This window comes from Vanacampus margaritifer, chromosome 14 (genome assembly GCF_051991255.1).
Source record: "Vanacampus margaritifer isolate UIUO_Vmar chromosome 14, RoL_Vmar_1.0, whole genome shotgun sequence".
Classification (NCBI taxonomy): Eukaryota; Metazoa; Chordata; class Actinopteri; order Syngnathiformes; family Syngnathidae; genus Vanacampus; species Vanacampus margaritifer.
In genome coordinates this window covers 12,080,704-12,106,223 of record NC_135445.1, presented here as the reverse complement: position 1 = coordinate 12,106,223, position 25,520 = coordinate 12,080,704, and the positions used below count along the sequence as shown (strand labels likewise).

General features: G+C 38.8%; 1 protein-coding gene across 3 annotated transcripts in view; it reads right to left on the bottom strand.

The window, feature by feature from the left end:
• Positions 1-776: 776 nt before the first annotated feature.
• The window catches only part of ctif (CBP80/20-dependent translation initiation factor), a 51,029-nt gene continuing 26,285 nt past the window's right edge, over positions 777-25,520 (bottom strand). For all 3 annotated transcript variants that reach the window (XM_077542230.1, XM_077542228.1, XM_077542229.1), the window contains 5 exons: positions 21,954-22,455; positions 19,595-19,888; positions 14,460-14,615; positions 8,745-8,798; positions 777-6,446 (listed from right to left, as the gene is read on the bottom strand). In XM_077542230.1, coding sequence (XP_077398356.1) covers positions 6,228-6,446; positions 8,745-8,798; positions 14,460-14,615; positions 19,595-19,888; positions 21,954-22,455 — 1,225 coding nt within the window. In that variant the 3' untranslated portion in view covers positions 777-6,227. The remainder of the gene's footprint in view (positions 6,447-8,744; positions 8,799-14,459; positions 14,616-19,594; positions 19,889-21,953; positions 22,456-25,520) is intronic.

The window sequence follows — 25,520 nt, the reverse complement described above, 5'->3', positions numbered from 1 at the left end:
GTATATTCTATGGTAATTTTCAGGATTTTGGACATTTTATAGTTACTTTTTTAAAGTTTTCTTTTCTGAATTTCGGGCAATTTTCTGCTTTTGTTTCTTTCTTTCTTTCTTTACCATTCCACGTTCTGACATTTTTGGGTAATTTCATGGACATTTTATGGTAAATTTCTGATTTTCCTCTCCCTTTTATGAACATTTTAGGGTCAGTTTTAAAACTTTTTCATCTACCTTTCATCTCTCTTTTTCTGACAACTTAAAATTTTGGACTGATATATATTTTTTAAATATTTAAATCCTTTTTTTTTTTTTACTTAAATCATTAATTCGTGTGAAGAATATTTCATCTAAATAAAATAAAAATAAGTATGTAAAAATATATATTTATTTCTACTATTTTTGTTGATTTATTTTATTTTTTTTAGATCTACAGAGAGCCACAGGACAAGTACGAAAGGTTGTAGACCCCTGGCCTAGAATCCCAGGCATGCTTCTGGACTACCCAAGGGCAATAAAGTCCAAGGAGACGGAATTACCACTCACAAGTGTCGTGTGGCTAACGTGCGACGCCGTAACGGCCAGCATGTAAATGAGGCTTGCATTGTTATCGCAAGGACCCACTGTGGTGCTGCGCTTGTCACGCGCTTCTGACGCTAATGACCCTGGAAACAATGTGTGCATCTGCCTTTTTGTCTTCGTAGAACTACACACACACACACACACACACACACACACACACACACACACACACACACACAAAAGATTTTTTTTCCACCACATCTTTTTGTCTTCTTTTTATTTTCCACAAATTCTGGAGGAAAAAGCAAAACAACCACCGAGTGGAGCCCCCGTTTTAATATTCATGACAATATGCAAACTGGGTTTGGGGTCCACGGGCACAGACAAGGAGGGGGCCACCCTCCCTTTATTAAATTTTTTTGCATAACAAAAACTTGCATCGGTAACTAAACCACAGTAATCCCACCACTTACACACTTGCCTGCAAGCTAGGTATTACATCTGTTTCACAAGTCTTTTCCCCCCACATTTATAAATGAGCTTCACTTAAATAGAAAGCTAGAAATAAAACAAGACGGAAAAACAAGTTACCATCATCATGACATCATCATCCAAGTGATGATGTTTCTATTACACATGATCTGAATTCTTGATGCAAGACAGAGGAAATAATAATACAAAAAAAAACATGCCATGTGTATGCACAAGCATGTACACTGTGTGTTAGGGGTGCAAGGGTACTTGACGTCACATGCTAAGCTAAAGGCTAAATCTAGCTATAAGGCCGATTTATTTGGCTTTTGGGCTACTCGTCGCTCTTCAATTGAATATAAGGCACTAAAAACAACGTAAAAAAAAAAGAAGGTCATTTGTCGGTCTTGGTACCGGTACATAATTTTTGTGTCACTTTGTCCTGATTCTGGGTTTAAATAATTCTGAAGGACAATTAGCGATCAGAATGCAAAGGGAGTCCAAATTCAAAGTAATTTTACAACTTCATTTGTGTAATCTTACTTTTTTCCCCTGTAACATTAATATTACAACCATTTGGTAGCTTTGCAATATTTTATTGAAATGTTCCAACTTTTTTCCTGGAGCATCTTGACTGTTATTGAAACGTTACGACTTTTTCATGCAATATCACGACTTAATTCTCATAATCTTATGACATTTTTGCTGTAATTTTACAACACAACTCTTATACTACGACTATTTCGTAGCTTGACAACTTAATTTTTTTAATCATATATACACATCAAGTATTTTGTAGCTTAGAGATTTTATTTTCTTGTAATGCTCCAACTTAATCTTCTTGTAGCTTTTTAACTTTTTTTTCCTGTAATAATTTATTATTGATGTAATATTGTGACAGTTTCGTATTATTATACACTGTGAATTTTGTAGATGAAACATCAATTTTGTTACATTACAACGATATTACCTGTCACAATGTTAAAACTTGTGGTACAAAAACTTTATTATTTTATTCTTGTAATTTTACGACTTTCAAAGCTTTGTGACTATTCTATAACATTACAACTTAATTAATGTAACGTTCCTTTTACTCTGTAGTACCACTACTTTATTTTTGCAATATTACAACTATGTTGTAGCTTTCTGACTTTTCTCCTATTACTGTACAATTTTATTCACATTAGTTTTTTCCTGCAATATCACAACCTTACTCGTGAAATATTACGGCTATTTCGTAGCGCTGCAACTTTCATTGCTTTGTTACTATTTCCTAACTTCTTGTAATATTTAGACAATTTCGAAGGTTTATGACTTTTTTCTTTGCAATTTACGATTCAATTTGAGTAATTTTACAACTTTTTTTATGAAAAAACTAAACAAAAAAAACTTCATGCTTGTCTTTACGACTAAAAGTACAGTTTTTTTCCCCGGTAACATTCTGACAAACACATAGCTTGACAACTTTTGTCATCACGTTATTTGCATTCTTGTTTTTTGTTGTTGTTTTTTACAGAATGCCGCTTCTCAGTCGGATATATATAAAAACATGTTTAAAGGGGAAGTCAACCCCCCCAAAATTCTTGACAATTGTATGTTCTATGTAGCCCCACTAGTCTAAATACGGTATTCTGGTTAATAATGTGTTAGTGGAATATAAATCCTGCAATTTTTATCAATATCAAAAGGCGGCCATTTTACCATTTGCTGTTGACTGAAAATGACATGGTATTTGCTCAGAGCTTAGGTAACAACCAATCACGGCTCATCTTCAGAATTACGGTTGCGCCGTAATTGGCTGTTACCTGAGCAACTGTGATGTCATCTTCAGTCGACGGCAAAATGTCTGCCTTCTGATATTGATAAAAACTGCTGGATTTTGCTGCCTAACTCATATTCCACTAATGCAATATTAACCAGAATACCGTATTTAGACTAGTGGGGCTACATAGAACATATTATTGCAAATAACATTTTTGGGTTCACTTCCCCTTTAAATGTAGCGGCACCAACATACACAGCATCGCGTTTTGACGTTCTACATATTAATTCTTCTTGCAACCTTAAGACTTCAGTTTCAAATATGTGGTGCTAGTAATGCTAACGTGCAGCCAACTAGCATCGGCGGTCATGTTCACGACTGTCCCTATTTCACAAAGGTTGGTCGAACACATTCACAAAATCAACAAGCCTGGTAGAAATGTTTTCCCATAACAATTCTTTCGCTAATTTCAATTGTGTGTGTTTTTTTTTTTTTTAAATACTTGCAAATATACTGAACGCAGATTACAGAGAGCCCATTTACTACATGACCGATCATAGCTTATGTTAGCTTCAAAGATATATATGTAGAGAATTGTTGGCTATGTGGTCTGCAAAATACACAGGTTAATAAATGCCATTATTCTTTAAACACAATAAAAATGATCAAATAGTGTCAATCCTGAACACAGCAAATATCCACAGCAAAGGATGCTGCAAGTAAATGTCAGCTACACTTCATTTGCCATCCCCAGCTTCTTTTCCTAAAAATATAGTATTATTTCCTTTTTAGCTCAACAATAGTTTCCTATGACTGCAGGGATGTTTTCTATTCATCTGTTTTGTTTTTTTCAAGCAAACCGTCTCACAACTCAAACGTGTGCAATATGGCCTGGTGTACATGTACATGTGTAGATGTACATGTTGAAAATCCAGAAAACAAAGATTGAGAAGGTACGCTGAGGAGTATTAGCGTCACACTGAAAAGGGAAAAAGAATCATGCGAGTATAGTGGATAGTGGTCTGTTATATTTTTGTGTAACATCACAACTGTGCTTCTCATAATAGAGAACTTCTTTCACATAATATTACAATTTTACTCTTGCAAAATTATAACTTATTTTTTGCCATTTACAACTTTGCGCAACATTTTTGTCATAGTATTACAACTTTGTTCACACCTCGTAATATTATAGCGTACATTGCAGCGAGACATTTAGGTTGTAATAGCGTTTTCCTATTCATGACACAGCAACTCAATATTACAAAGAAATTAGCGTAAAATTACTCTTTGTGTCATTTTATGTTGTTGCATACTTTATTGTCATGTTTCTTGTAGTATTACGTTTTCTCAGAACATTTTTCTCATATTACAATTCATATATTTTACAGCCATTACATTACAACTATTTTGTCAGTTTATAACTTGTTTTTTCTTTCTTAATTTGCACAACCTTCCAACTTAATTTATATTATTATTTGTTTTAAGGGTGCTATCTGATGCTTTTCCGTTGCTGTCTGTAAACACAACATTTTGAGGAAGTCGAGGATAGCAGCCAACCAGGAACGAGCGTGAAACCAGCCCACCAATCAGGAGGCGGAGTTTGCACAGCCGAATTAGACAAGACACGGGAATCAAAACTTCTCCGTACTTTCAATCCGTCCACCAATCAGGAGCAAGCGTTCGCACAGCGCAAATTTGCATATGAAAATGATCATAGCTTTTCTCCACGGCTTGGCTGGAAGGAAAATGTTGATTGTCCACCCAGAAACGTCCTGGACACGCCAAAACAGATCCTTCGGACTACACCTTTAACATTACAGGTGCATTTTTATAACACTACCAGCTTCATAACTGCTTTCTCGTAATCATTCTTTAGCCTATTTTTGCTCTTCATTTTATTATTACGTTTGCTATCAATATTACGTCTTTGTTCACTTAACATTGTGACTATCAAATAATTTCGACACCATTTACGATGGTGCACATTTTCTCTCAGAACATTGCATATTTCTTTCTCCTACGATAACTGTCGTGCAACTTTATTTACGTACAACTTCATTTTTATAAAGTACATTTATTCTCAAAAACTCTATGTCCTTTTTCTTGCATCATCACCACGTTTGTTTACGTCATTAAAACTTATCTCATAACATTACAAGTTTATTTTGTAATTTCACAACTTGACGGTCTTGAAATATGACAACTTCATTCGTTTATTAGGACTTGTCTGTCAAGGTTGCATTTGGATTTTGAACAATACAACTTTATTGTCAAAACACGACGGCGTTCCCATTTGCATAACATTCCAGAGTTGTTCTTGTATCATGTATTTATTATTTATTCGCATACCATTGAGACTGTGATAAAATTACAACTTTTTTCCTCAGAATAGTTTATGTTGTTGATTTACAACTTGTTTTTCCTATTATGACTTGCTTCTCCTATTATAACCTTTTTGTCGTAATCGTTTGTCTTCATTCATGTAACATAGCAACTTCCACAGAACTTTACGACCGCATTCTCAAAACACCACCATTATGACATTTTTCCACGGAACATAACATTTATTTTGTATCTTTACAACTGGATTCTCTTATTACAAATCCATTCACCTATGATAACTCTTTTGTCGTAATCTTACGTCTTTATTCACGTAACATTTCAACTTTCTTGCAATGTATTTGCACAACATGACAATTATTATTCTTACATTATTGCAAGTTTATTCTCGTAATGTTAGCATTTATTTATTTTCGGTGTGGCACTAATACTCCTTGTAAGAATAAGATTCAAATCAAACGGTTATAATAAATATATAATAAAAAAAAAAAAACAGTAATCATGAATGTGGATGTGCACGGCTTGGGAGACAAAAACAAAAGGTTTAACAGCACTGTGTGTGTTTTTCTAATGCTCCTCTAATGCCGACGACCCCCCTCGTTTCCTCTTTTCTACTGGGGAGCCGTGCATGTGTGTGCAAGTGTCGATTGTGTGTGTGTCTCACAAGGGCTCAAGCCGCCATCTGCCACCCTACTCGAGCAGGCCTGATCCTTATCCCGAGCCCAGCCTGGCCCAGCAGGCCCGCTGTCTCATCCCTACAAAAAAAAGGCTTCCTGCTAAGGGAGGGAGACAAAGGGTGGGTGGGGGTTGGGAGGTTATGGGGGTTGCTGTAGGCGTGCAGGAGTCCCGCGGCGAGACCTCCTGACCCGGGGGTCCCTGCGGAGGGGAGGGCAGACGGCGCAGACAGACAGCACCGTGTCTGCGCCCTGCCTCCATTTTCTGTCTTTTATCAGCCACGAGGGCTGGAGGAAGGAATGAGAGGAGGGGGCCGATGACAATGAAGACACAGCCCCCCAACCCCCCCCTTTAACATCTCTCTATTCCCAATGGACAAGCTGCTGCCGTCCTACACTGCCCCTAGCGGCCCAAAAACCATCATCTGTAGCAAGAGTCTGGGGGGAAAAAAATGGCGTGTCTAGGCCGTGGTGAGTTTATGGATGGTGCGGTTGTAGTAGTGCGTGGTGACAGCTTCCAAAGGGCTCCAGTGGTGTGCGTGTAGCTCTACTACCTCCATTAAGAGCGAGCGGGTCAGGGGTGACTCGGCCGGGCTCAGCATCTTGTCGCGCGCGGACGCAAGCAGCTCTGTCATCATCTCGGGCAGCTGCTCCTCCAAGAGGCGCCCGGCGCTCTGCAGCTGTAGGAGGAGCAAGAGAAAGTCTTGCACCTTTTAATCTGCGTCACATTCTAGTCTAGTCTATTCCATTTCAATGAACACAATAGTGGCAGATTATTTCTTCTCTCTCAATCAATCATATAACAGGAGTAGAATAGTTATAAAACAATTTGTTAAAATAATCGCCTAAATCATTTTTTTCAGATTTTTCAGGAATCACAAAAAATTTAACCATTTACATCACGAGGAGATGGTTTAAGCAAAAAAAAAAAAAAATGACTTGGGCAATTATTTTAAGAGGGTGACGATTTGGAGAGAGAGATTAAGGCATACTATTGTCACGCAGGGACCTATCAAGCATGCTCAACAATTTTCTAACTTCCTTTCATGTATAACACAAGATCAAGATTGCTTTTATGACCCAATTGTGCTTCTGAACAGGCGCCATGCTGTTTGTTGTGTAAAGAAAAAAAATGGCTAAAGACCCATCTTTTCAACATAAAAACAGTTATTAGATGAAGAATTTATAGGAATGCAGATAAATGAGTAGTCACTACACAGTCTGTGGCATATGAGTGGGAGGCTTTCAGAGCCTTTATTATGACACATTATTAGTTTTACAAGTTCAAAGCTAAAGAAACGTCACGAAGAGAGATTATAATTGAGGGAGAAAAAAAGGAAAATCTCTTCCTAATTTTTTTTTTTACGAGGGAAATTACCCAGAAAAGTAAGTAAGTAATGAAGAGTATAAAAAAAAAAGAAAAAAGATCTGCATCTTGACAGGTGACAAATTTTGAAAGTGTTTACCGTGCTGGTAACACTTTAGAATAATGATTGTTAGTTAACCATTGTTAAATATGAAGTCATGACAATTCAAGTTGAACTAATAATTTGTAAATATAAAAAGATTTGCAATTTGTTAGCTAATAACTTGTAAATGCAATCAACAACAGATGAAGTCATGATGAGCTATTATCTGAACTCATGATGAACTAATAATTATGAACTACTATGAAAATATTAAGTAATGATTAACTCATGATTAAGAAATATCCATTAGTGATCATTAAAATGTTTACGTAAAAGACGAAGTCATGATAGGCAATTGTGAATTCATGTTGAAAAATTTGTATCTGTGGTATTGGCTGTAATACAAACCATTTTGCATTTTAGTTCTACATTTTAATAATTAGCAATGGATATTTCTTAATCATGAATTAATCATTAGTTAATATTTTCAAGTTATTAGTTCATAATTCTCCAATAGTTGCAAATTATTAATTCATCATGAGTTCATCTTTTGTTAATGCATTTACAAGTTATTAGATAAGAATTAGTACATTATTTATTCCTAATCTTTTAATACTTTCAATTTATTAGTTCAATATGAGTTCTCATGACTTCATCTTTAACTAATGTATTACAAATGGTTAATTATTAACTAACAATCATTATTATAAAGTGTTACCAAGAATGGGAATTAAAAGAACAACAACTCAGTGCTAAAGTAATCGAAAATGCTTTTGATTGAGGAAAAAGTGCAGGTTTATGTCATGGATCAATTCATGGATGGTGGCCCTGACTGACAGTTTATCTAACAAGCTATCTTTTCTACGTAAGTTACCAAACTTCCAGATCACATAAACATGACCAATTAAATATTAAATTCAAACTCAGTCAGTGGCCTGTTTTTCAATGTACTTTTTATCTGAGCCAAAAATCTAATTGAATCTTGTTAGATTAAAACCAAATAGCGAATTGAATAATCACTTTTTCTGTTTTTTTTTTTTTTAAATTTAATTTCAATAGGTCAATTAAAAATGTGACAAACTATCCACGGATTGACCTTGTTCCTGCCAATGTGCGCCTGTTTTTAAAACTCATTTGGTCAAAAAGAGATTTCATCTATAATTCGGCTTCCTCTTTGCTATCTAATTATTCAGAAGACTCACGAGGACAAACAACAGGTACACCGTTGGAATACCAAATGCAACACCAGCTAAACCCCATCTAGATATTTTTTTCTTGGGTTAACACCTCCTACACGTAAATTCATTTAAACTTGGTAAAAGAACACTTCTAAGCACAATGCAAGCACATTTCAACATGTGCAAAAAAAAAAAACAGCAAGCATAAGATATAGAAAGTACTTTATGTATTATACAGTAACTGTGTGTCAAATACTACTACTACTCCTGGTGGGACGGCGTGAAAGAAAATGTCTCCCCTCTAAGAGGTACATGCACCCAAAAAGTTAGGGAACTTCCAGTTTACAGTGTACTGTCTTGTGGTATGCAAATGTGTGTGTTTGTGTCTCACCTCCATGGAGCAGCACAGCACGGCATCCTCCTTGACGTCTTTGGACTGCAGCAGCTACATGGAACAAGAACAGACTCAGTGCCAATTTAGATTAGGGCCGATGCAAGCGTGCCGACATTGCGGTGACATCCAGCGTGGTGAGGAAGACGAGGAAGTAACAAGACAAGATGCAACTGTACAGTACGGTGTGCAAAAATAAGATCCATTTCAAGCACTTTTGTTTCTAACCGTGAGTCAAGAGTAAAAGTAAAGTTGTCATTTTATGAGAAAAAGTGTTGAAATATCGCATGAATAAAGTCGTAGTATTACAGCTTCACGTTTGCTAACAGCGTTAGCATCTGATAGCACAATATTCGGTCGCTCAGTGGGCTTGGGTGTTGAAAGCCTAACTTGCCATTGGCCCAGCACTATATTGAGAAGCGTACACAGTAGGGGTGGGAATCTTTGAATGTCTTACAATTCGATTTCATTCAGATTTTTGAGTCTACGATTCGATTCAGAATCGATTTTTGATTAGGAATGATTTTTGATTCGAAATGATTTGATTGACAATGATTTTTGCTTCAATCTATAGATGTGCAAGGAATTGTAATTAATGATCTACTCGAGTCTTACTCGCTAATGCTAATTAGCGCGCTACTCGCGGCACTTTTATCACTCAAAAGAACGGCTCCACACTGCAAAAAAACTACTTTTATTGGAATAACTTGATCGTGACTTTTCCTTCTACTCTCTAATGTGGCTACAACTTAAGTGTATCAGACCGCGTGGAACCACACTGCCCCCCAAGTGGCCAAATTGGGTGCAACATGAACAGCGCTCCAAATAGGGGCACACACAGACAAAGGCAAAACAGTACAAAATAATTTGGATAAAATCGATTTTTGGACATTTAAAATCGATTCTGAATCGTACTAAATGAGAATTTGCGATTCTTATGAGAATTGATTTTTTTTGGCACACCCCTAGTGCACAGCACATAGTCACACACTTGCATAAAGTAGGCTAAGTTTAGCAAGACAAGAAAGCAGGTGCGTAAAATGTGTCTAGAATTCTTGATACTTAGGGGTATTTAAAGAAAAAAAGCATGTCACATCTGGGAACGGGTCTGAAGTGTAAAAATAAAATGCATAATAATACATCTCCTTGAAAAGTAATGTCATGGAAACGCAGATTATAAATTAAGCACAATTATATCCCAACTGTCATGTAACGCCTGTAGGCGTCACCTCAGCATACGTAGATGGACACTGTGACAGCATGACGATCCCACATAGGCGGGATGATCACCTAATGAGTTCTCTGGGGGATCTTGCACAGACGTTTAACTCAAATACAGTCATTAATCATCAATACTTCTATGAAACATTCAGATTTTTTTTTAAATGTGGAAAACGAACAAAGTTCAAAGCATCTCCTGACAAGCTGGGAGATCTGTGCCTGCTTGCTATTATATAACCAAGCTAGGAAAACCTTGGGAATTTCTTGTGATTCCCGTTTAGTTAGTCCTCACCCACACCCCCACCCCCTGCACCAATCCATCCTCCTGCATTCAAACGACATTTGATCAGAAAAGTGAAAAGTAGGACAGCTGTGATTTTTTGCTAACGTGAGTGAAGAACATCCATATTTATGCCAGCGATTCTGCCGTTGTCACGGATCAAACGTCGGCGTGTTTGCCGAACAAATGACATGTCACTGATTGCCTTGTCAAAGAACGCTTTGATAGGATGCACCAATTTCCAGCTGAGACGCAAACATGTTTCATCGTTATACTAACAACACACACACACAGGCTGCGTTGGAAGTTGGAAGACTTCAAATGGGCTTCCAATAGTTGCATAGCAACACTATTTCTGGCATTGGGACCAGCAATCCCACCTTTTTCGTCAAGTATTAGCCTTTCTCTATCACATCCACTCCACTGAAGTGTATCAAACTAAAAGCAGACAATGGACACTTCATTTGGTACACACATACAGTACTTAATGCAGACCCACTCCACAATTATTGGGCCAAGGCACATAGTTTACATTAGGAAAAAAAACATGGCACACCCACAAACAAAAATGTCACATTAAGTGGATACATGATACATCACATACCTTTGGCCATCTCAAGGAAAAGTATTTATTTATTGTTCTGCCTGTCACTTTACATTGCTGGCATTTATAAATAAGCAAAGGTACATGATTTGTAATTAATTAATCATCTTATCTGAGAGGAGACTGAGGGCAACTACAAAAAAGCGCAGCAGCAAAGAGGAAACTGTGGCAAGTCCATGGCATGCTAATTTTAGCATGTGTGCGTCGAATCTACTAGCTACCAGGAGGCTACTCAAAATGGTACCCGGGTACTGTTTTTTTTTCAATGGAAAAGGTTCAATGAGTAGTAGTCATGCAGTGGAAAAGGAAGTCTCTGTGGTGTCACTGGTGTACTGATACTTCAGTAGGCTACACGCACACACACTCGTCACCAGCTTCAATAAAAGATGAGGTTTTTTTGCAGAAACAAGTTTCCTGCTAGAAGATATGCATCTAAAAAAGCAAAACAAATCCGTTGTATGTTTTTTCTTTGTCTCGCCTGCACAACAAAAGGCTATGCATCAATTAATCAAGCTTGTATTTAAGGCGACCGGCAAGAGGAAGTTGTTTCTGTACCGTGTTTTTGCTGCGGCAACATGCTGATACTTGATGAATAATTCAGAGACAAATATCCCGTTCTCAGTGATGTTTCTCTTGTTTACGCTCCGAGGAAAAATGTATACAATTTAGCAGGGAAATGTATCGTTTAGATTGTCTTCAAACGTCCTCCAAAAACAGACCATTAATCTTCTAAGGCTGCATTTACACTACAAGAGTCAAATGACAAGCATGCTTTATGGGATTGCTATGATGTGTTAACTGGCACTTGGCATTTCGGGGGCATTTCATAGTCGTCGTAAGCAACTAGTACAAGAGTGGCGCTTAATTTATTCACATTGCTCCCGGTAGTATCTTCCTGCAGGTGCCGCTGTTAATGAAAAAGCGTCAACAAACCCACTGTGCGGCACCTGCACTAAATGGATGAGCACTTGCCACCCGCTTGGTGGTCATAGTGGAGCACTTAGCGGCCAATAAGAGGATATTTCCCCCGGGGGTGACAACGAAACAGGAGTGGGGGCGTCGGTGTTTCAATGCAAACTGACGCTAATGTGGCTAACAACACGTTTGTGTGGTTGACTTTAAATGTCAGTTGGTTTGCTTTTTTGTGTGTGTGTGATAACATCGCATAAGGGCACACGTGTGTGAACAATGAGGGAAAATGCAAGAACCCCAGAAGCGGAAACAGAACTTTTTGTAACGTGTAACAGTTTTGCACACGTCACAGTCACATATGACGAGAGGAGTCTGGTGGAAAGTAATCGCAGAATAATTTGCTCTGACCATTGTCAAAGACACGGTGCCCAATTATAAACTGCAAAAGCAGTGATTTAAAGACATGATGATCAAAATTTTTGACCCGAGGTATGCGTTTCCAAACTGCAAATAATTTGCCAAGTTTGCCTGCCTCAACTCCAACATTCGACAGAAAAAAATAGAGCGAGACACCTGGAAGTGGTCCAGCGTTACATTTTCGAGTTCAATGGCTGATTTTATCATGTTAAAATGGTGGTTTCCAAAGAGGAACCACTTATTTTTTTTAAGATTACCTGTAAAGAAAAAATAAATCAATAAATAAATCATTTTTATTATTTTTGTGGAAGTTAATGCCAGTTAATGCTGGGGAAAATATATTTTTTGGTATCAGGAGAAATACTGTAAAGCAAATCCCAAAACGGGGAAAAAAACAAAAGCAAAACTTTCTTTAGCATGTTTAATTTACCGAAATGGGGAAAAAAATAATAAAGCCCAAACAGGCCCTATTGCCCAGCCCTAAGTAAAAATAGTATACTGGTATGTAATTAATTGTTTTATTTTTAATTTTCTTTTTACACTTATAACAAGGTCACTAATAGTAATGCAGTACAGTTAATGGTTTGCACTGCACTGATTAACAATTTTTTTTACTATTTCCAATGGAGAAAATTGATAGTACAGTAAATGCTTTATTATAGCTTGTGCTGCAAATTGAAGTCAATTCATGCTGTTCTTCTACCTGTTTCATTGCCAGTTAACTTCCTGTACAGCAAATTCTGACCTGACCGCAGTTCTTCCCCGCAGCTTCCCCTCACCTATTCTCTTGCTCCCCCTCCCCCGCTTCCTTCTTTCAATACCCCATAGGTCGCCTTTTGAACAGCGGTCACCCCGCTGTGGTGACCCTACCCATGGTTTCCATGGATACAGAGACGAGCATGTGCAAGGTGGCGTGGCCTGCTGATGAGAATTAAACCCTGGCTCGTGCGCTTTCCTGGAAGCGATGGCGTCCTGGCAGGTTGCGCCACTAACGAAAAAGCCACTGCGGTGTATAGCGTCTAGACTGGGTCAGGACGCAAAACAGGAAACTAAACTTGCATGGTGCAATATGCGCTTAAGTGCTTTCTTCTTATTGGAAACACGTGGACAAGGATGGTTGACTGTAAATGGGACATTTTTAAAGGTGAGATTAAACAAACTTTACAAATTCACATATACTGTGGCAAGCTTTTGTCAAAATTCATCAAGGATCGAGAATTACAAGACACTTTAGGATATTTCTGGCTTGATGAAATTAACTTGTCTAGGTGGGGTTCCTGTCTCATGTAAATGAGCTAATGTTTAGCCCGCTCCACATATTGCTGGGCCATTAACCAGTACGGATTTCATTACCCTGACCATGCAAACTACTAAGAACAAACAAGCGCCCCCCAAAACATCAGCATCGATTACATCAGAGTGTGGGGATCAGTGTATGTGGCACATGCAGCGGACACATCTGCAAACACAACACTGCCTCACCCTCTGCATTGTCTTCAATAAGCTATCAGGTATGTGCTGCTAACCAGAAGCTAAAGCTAGTCTGTGCATAAAACAAAACTCATTGCAGCAGACCGGATGTCACTGAGCCAGTGCTTAGCCTAGCTTCCAAGTCATGGGCAGACACATTTGTTGGGGAAATTGTTATTATAATTGTAAATTAGTGCCACTTGTACGTCGCAATCCGGCAAAATACTCTGAAATACTCATTTTTCTAAGTACATGTATGTTTGTCCAGCATTAATGAGCGTCTCAGTGCAAAGACAGTGATGAAGCGTTTAGCGCTGTTACCCATTATTTCTTGGAAAGTTTCTACTTCCTGTTTTCGGCAATGATTAGATAAGACTATCTACTAAGTATCTACTAAGTGTGCTGAGTAGCTTTTTGCAAAGGAGTGGATTTTGAGTTTGTGCTGTTTGACAAGAGAGAGCATTAAGTGTCAATGTAGACTGCTAACGTTAGCTTCTCATGCTGGACTGGTTGGCAACTACATGCTGGTGGCATATCACTTGTGATCAAAAGTTAGAGTGTTGAACTATAGGTCTTCATTTTACAAGAGAGTTCCATTCCTACGGCAGCGACGACACCCAAATTTGTACACAAGTCGAAATCAAAGTCCATCATCAACTGCAGTAGCAAAGTCATAATTATTATACATTTAGATGAAAATATTGATAACAACAATCAAATAAAAATGTAAGTACTGTGGTAACTGTATTCTTATCCCGCTGCACAATAGTAGCGCTCTGTTCATAATCTCAAAACGTGCAACAATACGCACCTCTCGCAGGCAAGTGTAGATGGGACACACTAAGACCCGAAAGGGCTCCCCGGAACTGCTTCTCATCGTCCCAAACACCTCGCACAAGAAGGTGATGAAGCCCAACCACGCCTCTGCATCCGACCGCTGTAGCTCCTCGCGGCGGGCGAAGTCCTTCTGTGGATCGGTAATGGCAGGGAGAGAGATATGAGTTACGATTCTCCATCTCAGGGGTGTCCAAACTACTTATATGGAGCTTTGATAGATGTGCAAAGACACAAACAAACATTTATTTCCATTTATTCAACCATTTATTTATTTAAAACTCAAATAGTCACCAATTTTCTCTTTCTAATACTGAGTAAAGATAATTCCATTTTGTAAGCACTTTATGCTCCTGTCTGATTTGTAAACGTTGCATGAATGAACACTGCTTTAATACATGTCGTCTTATGACAGATTGCTTTTGTTTTGGTTCTGAATGTGGAGATCTGCTCAGTGCAGGGGTACACCTACTGTAGTGGGGGTACAAGGCCATGGGCACGCCCCCAAATCCTAAACTATTTTGCCTTTTTACCTTGAGCATAAAGCTGTAATGTAGCAGATTTTTTAAATACATACATATATAAACCAACAATATAAAATTGCTTGATGGATTGGTTTTGCACTTGCATTCTTCCATTTTTTTCAAATGAGACCCTTAAATGAAAAAAACTCTGAACACCCCTGCTTTATCTAGTAGGTGGATATAAGGAATGTTACATTTATTAGAAGCAGTAAAAAACATTTTTTTGTAGGTGGTGTACGCATTAACCTTACTGCCTTACAACAAAAATCCTGATTTAAAAAAAATATAATTTCTAATGTTAATGCACTGTACAAGTCACGGCCAGTGAACCATGAGAGTGTTTGTGTTAATACTGGTTGAAGTGCAGTTATACAGATATTGCGCCGGGAGTTACAAGTAGAGTTCCTGCACTGACATCTGACATTTTTCTTGAATAACCTGCAAGAGTACGGCAAAGGAGTCAAGCAGAGGTGATAAAGTTGGTTGGAAAAGGCCGAGCTCTCTTAAAGATGAACACGCACCAATCGACGTCTTGGCTACTAATGAGCAGAATGGTCACGTGATAATTGTCGCCCGCATTGACACATAGGTGAACCTTGAAATAATACCATTAGGGAGGGCCTTCGTGAATCCTTGTGTGACATTTACAGTGCTATGAAGCAAAATGTCAGGAGGAGGACAAGAAAATTAAAATAATGGAAATGAAGTACAGTATTTCCTCAAATATTTGTGGTTCACTAGTCAGGTATCCACCAATTTGCTCTTTTTTTTTTGGTGAAACGTATCCCAGTTATTTGACGAAAAAGTCATCTATTCACTTTTTTGTGCTCTTTCTGAAACACGTTGCCAAAGGAAGCCTGTTTAGTTGGTGTTAAATAACTATTTAGAATGTATGCACCCCATTTGCCTATCTCAGCTGACTTGTGGCAAAAGGCAGGCTAGACCCTGGACTGGTTTCCAGCCAATCACATAATTCACCTAATGCTTAACAATGAACTAATCAAATCCCAGTAAGATTTGCTGGAGTGAATCCCTGGTTAAAGATACAGCCATCAACGTTCACCCTCACCCTTCCTTCCCCTCCTATTCAAGCGTTAACTTTCAAAGTTGCGCTCTCGTGGCTTCTTCAAAGAAAGTACCATCTTAGCTGTTCCCCGGTGGCCTTCCTCAGCCCTCATGATCTCTGTGCTTCCCCATGCGATCGTCTCTCCTCACCCGCGACATCACGGGCCACTGCCTCAATACAAGTCCACCACTCCTCCCTCGGTCTCTCCAGCCCATCAACGCTCTCCTCTCTCAGCTCCAGCGAGTCGGACAAGACACCCAGGGCACTAAAGTGTCCTAAGGTGGTCGACTGAGACGAACATGTCCACGCTGTCTTCATGTGACATTTAAGGGTCCAAATGTCTCCACGGCAAGTCGCCTTCCACTTACTCCCATTGCGCTCTAATTATTTTTTTGTTTTTAAACATATTTTCAGCACCTAGCGTGCACTTTTTGTGTTTCTTTGAAAATCATGTTGGAATTGTCTTCAGGATGCCAAATTGTGCTAGACACATTAAGGAATTTCAATCCCTTGCCTTTGGTTTAGTTTTGAGAGCCATTCTTACGTTTTTATTGCTTTAAAGGTATTATATTACGGTATTTTAAGCCCATCCACAGTTAACTATAGGCATATAATGATTAAATCTTACCTTTGACACCATGGCGATGTAATATTTTTATGAAATATTAGGTATTTTGCTGGCTATTTTTGTAACTCGGACGTAAAACGCCCGGTTCAGTAAAACCCCGCCTCTCCCCGTGTGGTTGCTGCGCCCCTCTTGTCCGAGCCGGCTGCTGCGTGCACCGCCCACAAAACTCTGGAGCGCTAGGTTCGAGCTCTCCTCTGAATGGCCACGCTAGCCAGTTAAATAAATAGAAACGTTTGAAACAAAATATCACCTTGCCACAAGAAATAGTAGTGGAGGACAGAGTAGAAGAGAGAGAGAGAGAGGGGGGGGGGGGTGAAGATCCCTGAGTGGGACGCGAAACCGGGCGGGACCATCGTAAATGTGTAGGATAATGACTGTTTTGAATTCATTTGGAGAGAATGATTACTGATAAAAGCCTACTTTTATCACTATCCTGCGAGCATGGAGGTCTCAGAGAAAGTGGGCGTGTGTTTAGTCCGCAGAGGCGGCCTCACCTTTTTTTTTTTCTCAGGAAAGCTCAGTATTGTTCATTCGATTTGACATCATCATTGCTCTCCTTTTTTTTTTTTTTTATTAAAAAAAATTATAATAATAATTTTGATTTTTTATACACACATATATATATATATATATATATATATATATATATATATTTTTTTTTTGTATGTGGGTGAGTATGTGTATGTGCGTGTGTGTGTGAGTGCGTGCGTGCGAGCGTGTGTGTATTCATCAGTTCACCTAAAGCCTATTAAAAAATATCCCATACTAATAATATAATATAATAATGAATTACCAAATACAGAAACATCAATGTAAGTTATCACGATATAGTGGCTCTCGCTAACAGACAGAATTAAGTAACAAGAATTAGGTTAAAAATTCTATATACATAGACCATGTTTCTATAAATTTTGATATTTGGTTTTTATTTGAGGCAGATATTTTTTCCATTAAAATGTGATTTATGAGGAGGTTAGACTATTGGTCGATATTCAGAGTTTGTTTATTTTTCCAGTTAACAAGAATTGTTTTTTTAGCGATAGTAAGGGCTACAAGTGTAGATTGAAATTGTTTATGTGGTAAGTCAGTTGTTGTTAGGTCACCTAGCAAACACAAGTTTGGAGATAAAGGTATCCTACAGTCCAAAATAGCGGAAACTTTTTCTAAGACTTTAGTCCAGAAATACATAACCGGAGTACATAACCATAAAGCATGAACATAAGTGTCTGTAGTGTTTTGTAAACATTGGAGACAAATGTCGGAGTCTGAGAGTCCCATTTTCTTCATCATATATTGAGTAATGTATGTTCTGTGAATAATTTTATATTGGATAAGTTGTAAATTTGTTTGTTTTGTCATTTTAAATGCGTTTTCACAAACTTGAATCCAAAAGTCAGATTCCGGTGCTATAGACAAGTCTGTCTCCCATTTCGAGATGGGTAAAGACATTTTATCAGTATATGAAAGTAACTTATATATTTTTGAAAGTTTTTTTGTTGTTGTCGGCCTCACCTAATGACATCATAGAGTGAGCACCCGCTTGTTTTCTCGAGTTGCGAGGGGCTGGTGCCTGGAGAACAGAATGACCAAAAATTTCTCATAGAGGGGTGAATGGAGGAAAACACCACTTTGGTGATGTTTTTGGTGAGGAATTAGTATCTTAACATGGCTAAAAGATCCAAAGAGGTGATTTGTCATGTTACTGTCCCTTTATGCTGAGCCACGCAACGATGTTGAAGTCTTAATGTCAATGCATGAAGGCACAGATCATGCTTTTCTAAGATATGGCCTTACTAAGCGCTTCAATAACCGTTAAGAATTTGGTTGACTGTGAAATCGAGAGTTGATTAATTGTTTCTTGCATGCTACCAGATGCTAGCGTGGATGCCATTTTATTATCTAACTGTGGAATGCTGTTTAACTGTATGAAAGTACACCCAGTTGCAGCCGTATTCCACCACCATTAGATTATGTGTAAAAAAAAAGAGGCTTAAGGAGATCCTTTCTGGGTCTTTTTGTTATGGCTGAGATGCAGAAATTTTGCGGAATCAAAGAGGATGTAACATTTTTGCAATTTTTTTGTATTAACAGCCTCTTTTACAAAGCCTGTAAAACTTACCTTTTTTGTTTAGTTTTTTTCTGAGTTACTGTTCTGGACAAATAGCACTGACAAGAAATGAGGGATAAAGAATATTTCATCATCTGAGTATCATCAGTGTAGTAACAGTTGGGATGTGTAAGGGAATGTCACAAGACACTAGAGCAGACATCTATTAATTATCTGATTGTGGGATGTTGTGTTGTTGTGTGAAATTAACTACCATGTTTATATACAGTACATTACACAAGACACTGGGGCTAATAATGCTGTGTCTCTGTGTGAACGCACACAGTTAACTAGGGATGTTCATTACCACTTTTTTCAGACCGATGTCAGTATGAGTATTCACGCTTTGAGCACTCACGAAGACTGAGTATTGGTGCTTTTAGTACTTTTGATATATAAAATATCATTTAACACATGAATGACTAAACATTGCGGACATTTCTTTCTGAAGTATATGATGAATCGACTGTGTGAAACTGGTTATAGAAATGTCACAGGCAGTTGTTCTGTATAAACACTCTCCTTTCGGAGGTAAAGTATTAGTCGTAACGGCGGTGAAAGCGGTGCCTGTGTTTATGGGGATACTGAAAAGGTGGGACAGGTGTCTGAAACTCCCTTCTCCCACCTTGTCGCGAAAGAAATTAACATGTTTTTTATGTCACACTACAGTAGACAACGATGCAAATAATGCCGACATTTATGTAAAACGCTTACACACTGATAAATGCTGGATCTTTGTTATGCGGCACTTTAACGGGCTCTCTGAGAGAAAGCAGCTGAGGATTACCTGCAGCAAGTTGAGAAGCAGGGACCTGAACTTGGTCCCGTCCACCATAAAGAGCGCCATTTTGTCACAGAGCTTGGCGGCGGTGGCGGCGAAACTCCGGTCCGACATGGCCTTGTCGTAGATGGTGCCAACAACTTGGGTTAGAGTTTCCTCGGAGCGCGCAGAGCTCTGTGCCTCCTCCATGAAGGAGGCCAGCTGCTCTTCAACACCGCTGCTGTTGCTCCTCATGCTGTTGAGCAACCCCAGCAGGCGGTCCATACTGGGTCCACTCGACATCTCCGTCAGCGCCTCCTCCTGGGGAAAGATAAGAGCTGAGTAACTCTTATTATCTGCACCCAGATTGGTCGGTTACAAGCATTGACATCCACATTCACACCTATGGACAGTTTTGAGTTTTTCAAGGAAGCTACCATGAATGTTTATGGAATATGGGAAGTAGCCAGAAAAACTATGGTCAGATTTTTTGTATAAAATATTAAAATAATCTTATTAAACGTTTAGTCATACCCAAATCTACAATGCTGACATTGAAAATAATGTTGTTGATTTAAGAAAAACTCATGGGTTTCATGATGGGTGCAAAAGTATGTGAACCTCTCACTTAATCGGACATTGCACCTCCTTTTGCAATGAGAACTTCATCCAAACACTTTCTTTAGTGATTAATCAGTCTTTCACATATACTGTACTTTGGGGGGATTTTTGCCACTCTTCCTGGCAAAATGTAGCCAGTTGAGAGACGTTGGATGGGCGTCTAGCATAAACTGCCCGCTTCAAGAATTTAAGTCAGGATTTTGACTGGGCACACCCAGAACATTAATCTTATTGTTCTTCAGCCACTACTTGGTTGTATTGCTGGAATACTTTGGATTATTGTCATGTTGCATGATCCATCTTCTACCAGGCTGTAACTTCACAAAGAACGGCTTCAGGTTATGATCCAGGATTTCACAATATTCCTCTGAATTCATGATTATGTGGAGTTGTCCAGGTCCTGAGGATGAAAAGCCAGCCCAGAATTTAACATTCTCACCCCCATGCTTCACTCTAGGGTGAAGGTTCTTTTGCTGGTATGCAGTGTTGACTTTTTACCAAACATGACTGTTTTAAGTTGTGACCAACAGAAGGGACTTCCAAAAAGCTTCAGTGTTGTCCAGGTGCTCGCTGGCAAAGTTGAGATGGGCAGCATTGATCTTTTTTGTGAGCAGAGGCTTCTACCTAGCAAGCCTTCCATGAAAGCCTTGTCGATTTACCTTTCTTCTGATTGTTGAAGCATGCACGTGTCCCAGATGCAGCAAAAGAGGTCTGCAAATCCCTTGATGTGATGTTCGAGTTGCCTTTTTATCTGAATTATCAATTTTCTTGTGGTTCTTTCTGATATTTTAGAAGGTCGTCCACTTCTAGGCAGGATTGTAGTAATTTTCAGTGTTCTCTAGTTGCAGATTATCTGCTTCACAGTGGAATGATGAAGCTAATTTTTTTTAGATTACTTTTTAGCTTTCCCCAGACAGAGGTGCTGTCACTACCCACTTCCTGAGAGGTCCCCTGAGATTTATTTTCCTCTCAGCATGACTGGCCTGTATGGGTTTACCTGGGTAAGACTAAAGTGATGTGGTTTTGTCTCTGTTTCAGTCAATGATGCACAATTTCTTTGCTAAACCTCTCATTTCATTGGTCCATTTCAGTGGTTAGCTTTGCTACCAATTTGTTCTACCTGATCTACTTGACTGCTTGTTTTAAGCAATGCAGCTCAGGGTTCACTTACTTTTGCAATTACATTAATTGACCAAAAACTTTTTAAAATTAAGTTTTGACTACACATTTCATTCATTAAATTGATAAACCTACACCTGTTATTTCATATAAAATGTAATGGTTCAGATTGAACAAAGGGGTTGAGACAAGTGGAAAGTCCAAATTGTTCAAGAGGTTCACAAACCTTTGAGCAGCACTGTATGTATGTGTGTGTGTGTGTGTGTGTGTGTGTGTGTGTGTGTGTGTGTGTGTATACTGCATATATATATTTATATATATATATATATATACATGATTAAAATCTATGATTATAAGGTAAATTGTGTAAAGCAGTGGCTCAAGGGGTGTCACTGAAGATTAATGTTCATGAATCGTGGCTTTGCTGTCAGCTCTGAGCAGCCAAGCATCAGAGAACACAGCTGAGTCACGCAACAGTTGAGTCAAATAAAAAAAATGGATAAATGACTAAAGCACTGAGGTGTGTGTGTGTGTGTGTGTGTGTGTGTGTGTGATAAAGATGAAAGTAGCCTGCAAACATCCACACACGCACATAGTCTTGACTGGCTTAATAGTGAAGGACATAAAGTAAGCAGCTTTCTCGAACCTTGTCCTTTAGTCTCCTCTGCAGCCTCTCCTTGGACGACTGCAGCAAGCTGATTTGGGGCTCCCTGGACGAGTGCTGGCCCGAGGAGCCGGGGCTTTCTTTGCCGGCTGTCACGTCTGACAAGGCGTTTGCGTCTGACTCAGCCTTAGGAGAGTCAGCGGGACTCTTGCAGTCCCAAAGCTCCTCCATCTGTCGTGTGTGCTTGTCGCTTGTCACTTTTACATTCTCTGTCTCTTTGGTTGCTCTCAGAGGTTGTCCTCTATCAACACCAGCAGGGTTCTGCTGTCCTGGACCTTTCTGATTTGGGTGCCAGCGTCGGTTCTGACTGTATCCGTGCACAGGTGCGCCCTGTCGTTGTACATGTCCGCCTTGATACTGGCGAGGCGACCAACTGTTGTTTTTGTTGTCTCCTGCTTCCGTTGGGCTGGGTGACTGCTGATCCCACTGGTGTTGCGGTGATGGAGACTGGTTCTTACCTCCTCCCTGAGCCCGCTGTTGCCTCCTGGAATGGGAGATACGGTTATGGTTAGCTTGGTTGTGATGGAGCATCACGACATCAACTACCCCTAAACCACCACTATCCCAACATTTACATTAAGTAACGCTGCTTACATGTGGATGCACGGTGAGGTTTCTTGTCCCGCATAGTTCTGTCCTACTGCTGTGCACTCTGTGTGCTTTGACAAGCGACTGACATATGGTTAGGGAGATTAACCACGCCGGCACCAAGAAGCTAACCTATTATCTACCTCAGCCTAAGCGTGAACAAACAACCAGCTATTGGTGTCACTCTACCACTTCTATTTTGCTTAAGATCAAGTCTGACTTTGAAAAAAATATGCTTGATATTAATTAGATGGCCTTGATGGCTTAAACCAAAAATGTACACATTTTTCTTTGTATTTCACTTGGGAGAGGTCACAAAATCCTGATGTTAACCATCACATCTTTTCAGTTTTTGGAGTCACAGTGTTGGTATGAAGCTTGACACTAATTGGTGGAAAGAGAATTATTTTTTCTATGTTAAGTTTAATGAATTTACTTTTTGCGAAGACTAATACAATAGTAGTTAGTACTTGTAGTAGCCAAGGAGGTGGGACAGAAGCAACGGCCCAGACATTGATCTCGAAACAACCTTTGTAAAGTTCCACAGCCTTCCTTGTTGCTCTTCATAGCCTCCCACAAGGCTGTGTTTTGCTTTAGTGTGTGTTTCTCTTCTTTAAGGCAATTTGAAGAAACCCAATTTTGTGTTGAGCGAGTAGTTGAATGTCTCGAGTTGGACTGAGAGCAGCTTTGTTGCTTTTTGGGTTCAACCAAAACGTAAGGAATCAAAATAAAGCTATTACTGATAGAGCAACGTTGATCAAGGGGGAAGCATTCCAGACCAATCCACATTATAGAAAAAACTTACAACAATAGAGAATTAAAACTTATATTATATATTAAATTACTTTAATTTTTGTTTTGGTTAAACTCATATGAAAAGGAACAAAGCTGGTCTCAGTCTGACTTGAGCCAGTCAAATACTCAACATAAGAGGCTTGTTTGAAATTGCCTTTTAAAAAGAGATAATGCACCCTTGTGGGAGGCTGTACTGATGATGAACAACACAGAAGGCCGTGGAACTTTACAGACGGTGTTACACGATCAATGAATCCGCGCTTTTAGTACCTTGAGAAAAATGCAACCAAAAAGAAAAAATTAATAGAAGCTAGATTCCTTGCAAAAGAAAACCAGAAAATGTTCAACTTAATAAAAGACTTATTAAGCATTATGCAACCCTTTTAGATAGTTCAGTTGTTGGTGTGCTGGAGCTTATCCCAGCTGGCTTTGGGCAAGAGGCATGGTACACCCGGATTGCTCGCCAGCCAATCAGAGAGCACATATAGACAAGCACAATCACATTCACACCCATGAAAAATTTTAGGGTCTAACTAACTTAACACTTGCTATTGGAATATGGGAGCAAGCCGGAGTACCTGGAGAAACCACAAGCAAGCACGGGAAGAATATGTAAACTGAGTAGGAAATTCAAACCTGAATCTCCTGTCTGAGGCACACATACTAACCGCTTGGCTGAAACGTGTAACATTTTACTGACAATGCAAGTAAAGTGGAGCAGAAACAGGTGTTTACTGAGTTTTGACAAATTCAACTTGGCAATGCGGACAACCACATACTGTAGCTTTATCGAGGTTTATATCGCAGGTTCCCCAAACACATCATTTAACAAAAAACTGCATTAGAACACTGTTCTGTGCTGTGATTGGCCAGCCTCTATGGGGGTATGGAAAGGTGAATTTATCAAATGGGCTTTTGGAATCATATTAATTAAAATAAAGACACAAATCTGTTGTGTTTCTTTAAGACTAACATATACAGTTAATAAAAAAATGTGAGTTAAGGGTTCACAGTCGTGCTATTTCGCAGACTTTTTTTTGGACATGTTTTTAATATGTTTTAATGTTGTTCTAAATCTCGTCTATTTAGGGTGAAATTCTATTCTTAGTCTTAGATGGTAGCACACCACTTACTTAAAGAAGAAGAAGATGATGATGATGATAATAATCAACAAAGAACAAAATCTGTAAATCGTCTGCACAGCTTAGCTTTCGTTGAAAACTAATAAACATTATATTAATATTAAACATTGCAGAAAGCAGCTTTCTCTCAATCTCTTATATGCGTTTAAACAGTAAAAAATAAAATAAAATAAATATATATATATATTATTTGAGTATTTAAAGCCTTTAAAAAAAAACATGTAAAAAACATTGCCTGGTAACCAGACTGAGTCTGGACAAAGTCATAATCAAGTGCATTTATGAGGCAGGGCAAACCTAATCAGACAGTGGAAAGAACCAATAAGCGGAGAGCGGAAATTACGTCTTCTGGCCACTTCCTATGTATTTTGACGTAGTGTTGTTGCCATAGTTGCGAAACAAATAGTCGACATTCTGCGCATTCTTACCGTTGAAATGTGTATGTAGCGCTTCTCCCAGTATTAACTGTGGCATTTTTGCCATAGAGACAGAAAATAACTTGAAAGAGAAAGCAATGTATTCAAGTTAGGTGGCCTTTGTGAGTGGCAACGTAAGGGGAAGCTATCCAGACCCACTTTCTTTTTTTTAAGAAAGTGGGTGTGGCTCTCCGGGATAATAAAAACATGCCTAAGGAATAGTTGACCTGTGTATTTATCAGGAACGAAACCCACATGATTGGGGGGGGGGGGGAGATAATGTAATGCAATAACTGGTAATGGTAATATACTATGTACAGTCGGCTGCCACCAAAAGAACCTCCATCATGAACTGAGGGCACTATGTACTCTATTTTTAACTGAAAAGCCTGCTATAAGGAACGAAAAGTCTAAAAGGTAAGGAGGTGAATATTCAAAGGAGAGCTTAACTTCCTTATCAGACATCAAACAGACTTGTGTTTCAGAAATTTGCTTACTTTAAAGTATTTCTCCTCTTCATAAAAGCGCCAGCCCAAGTAAATGCAAATGCATTATATTTATAGGCCGCTTTGTATGCGTTCATTGGGTGTGCGTCCTTTCTGGCACCT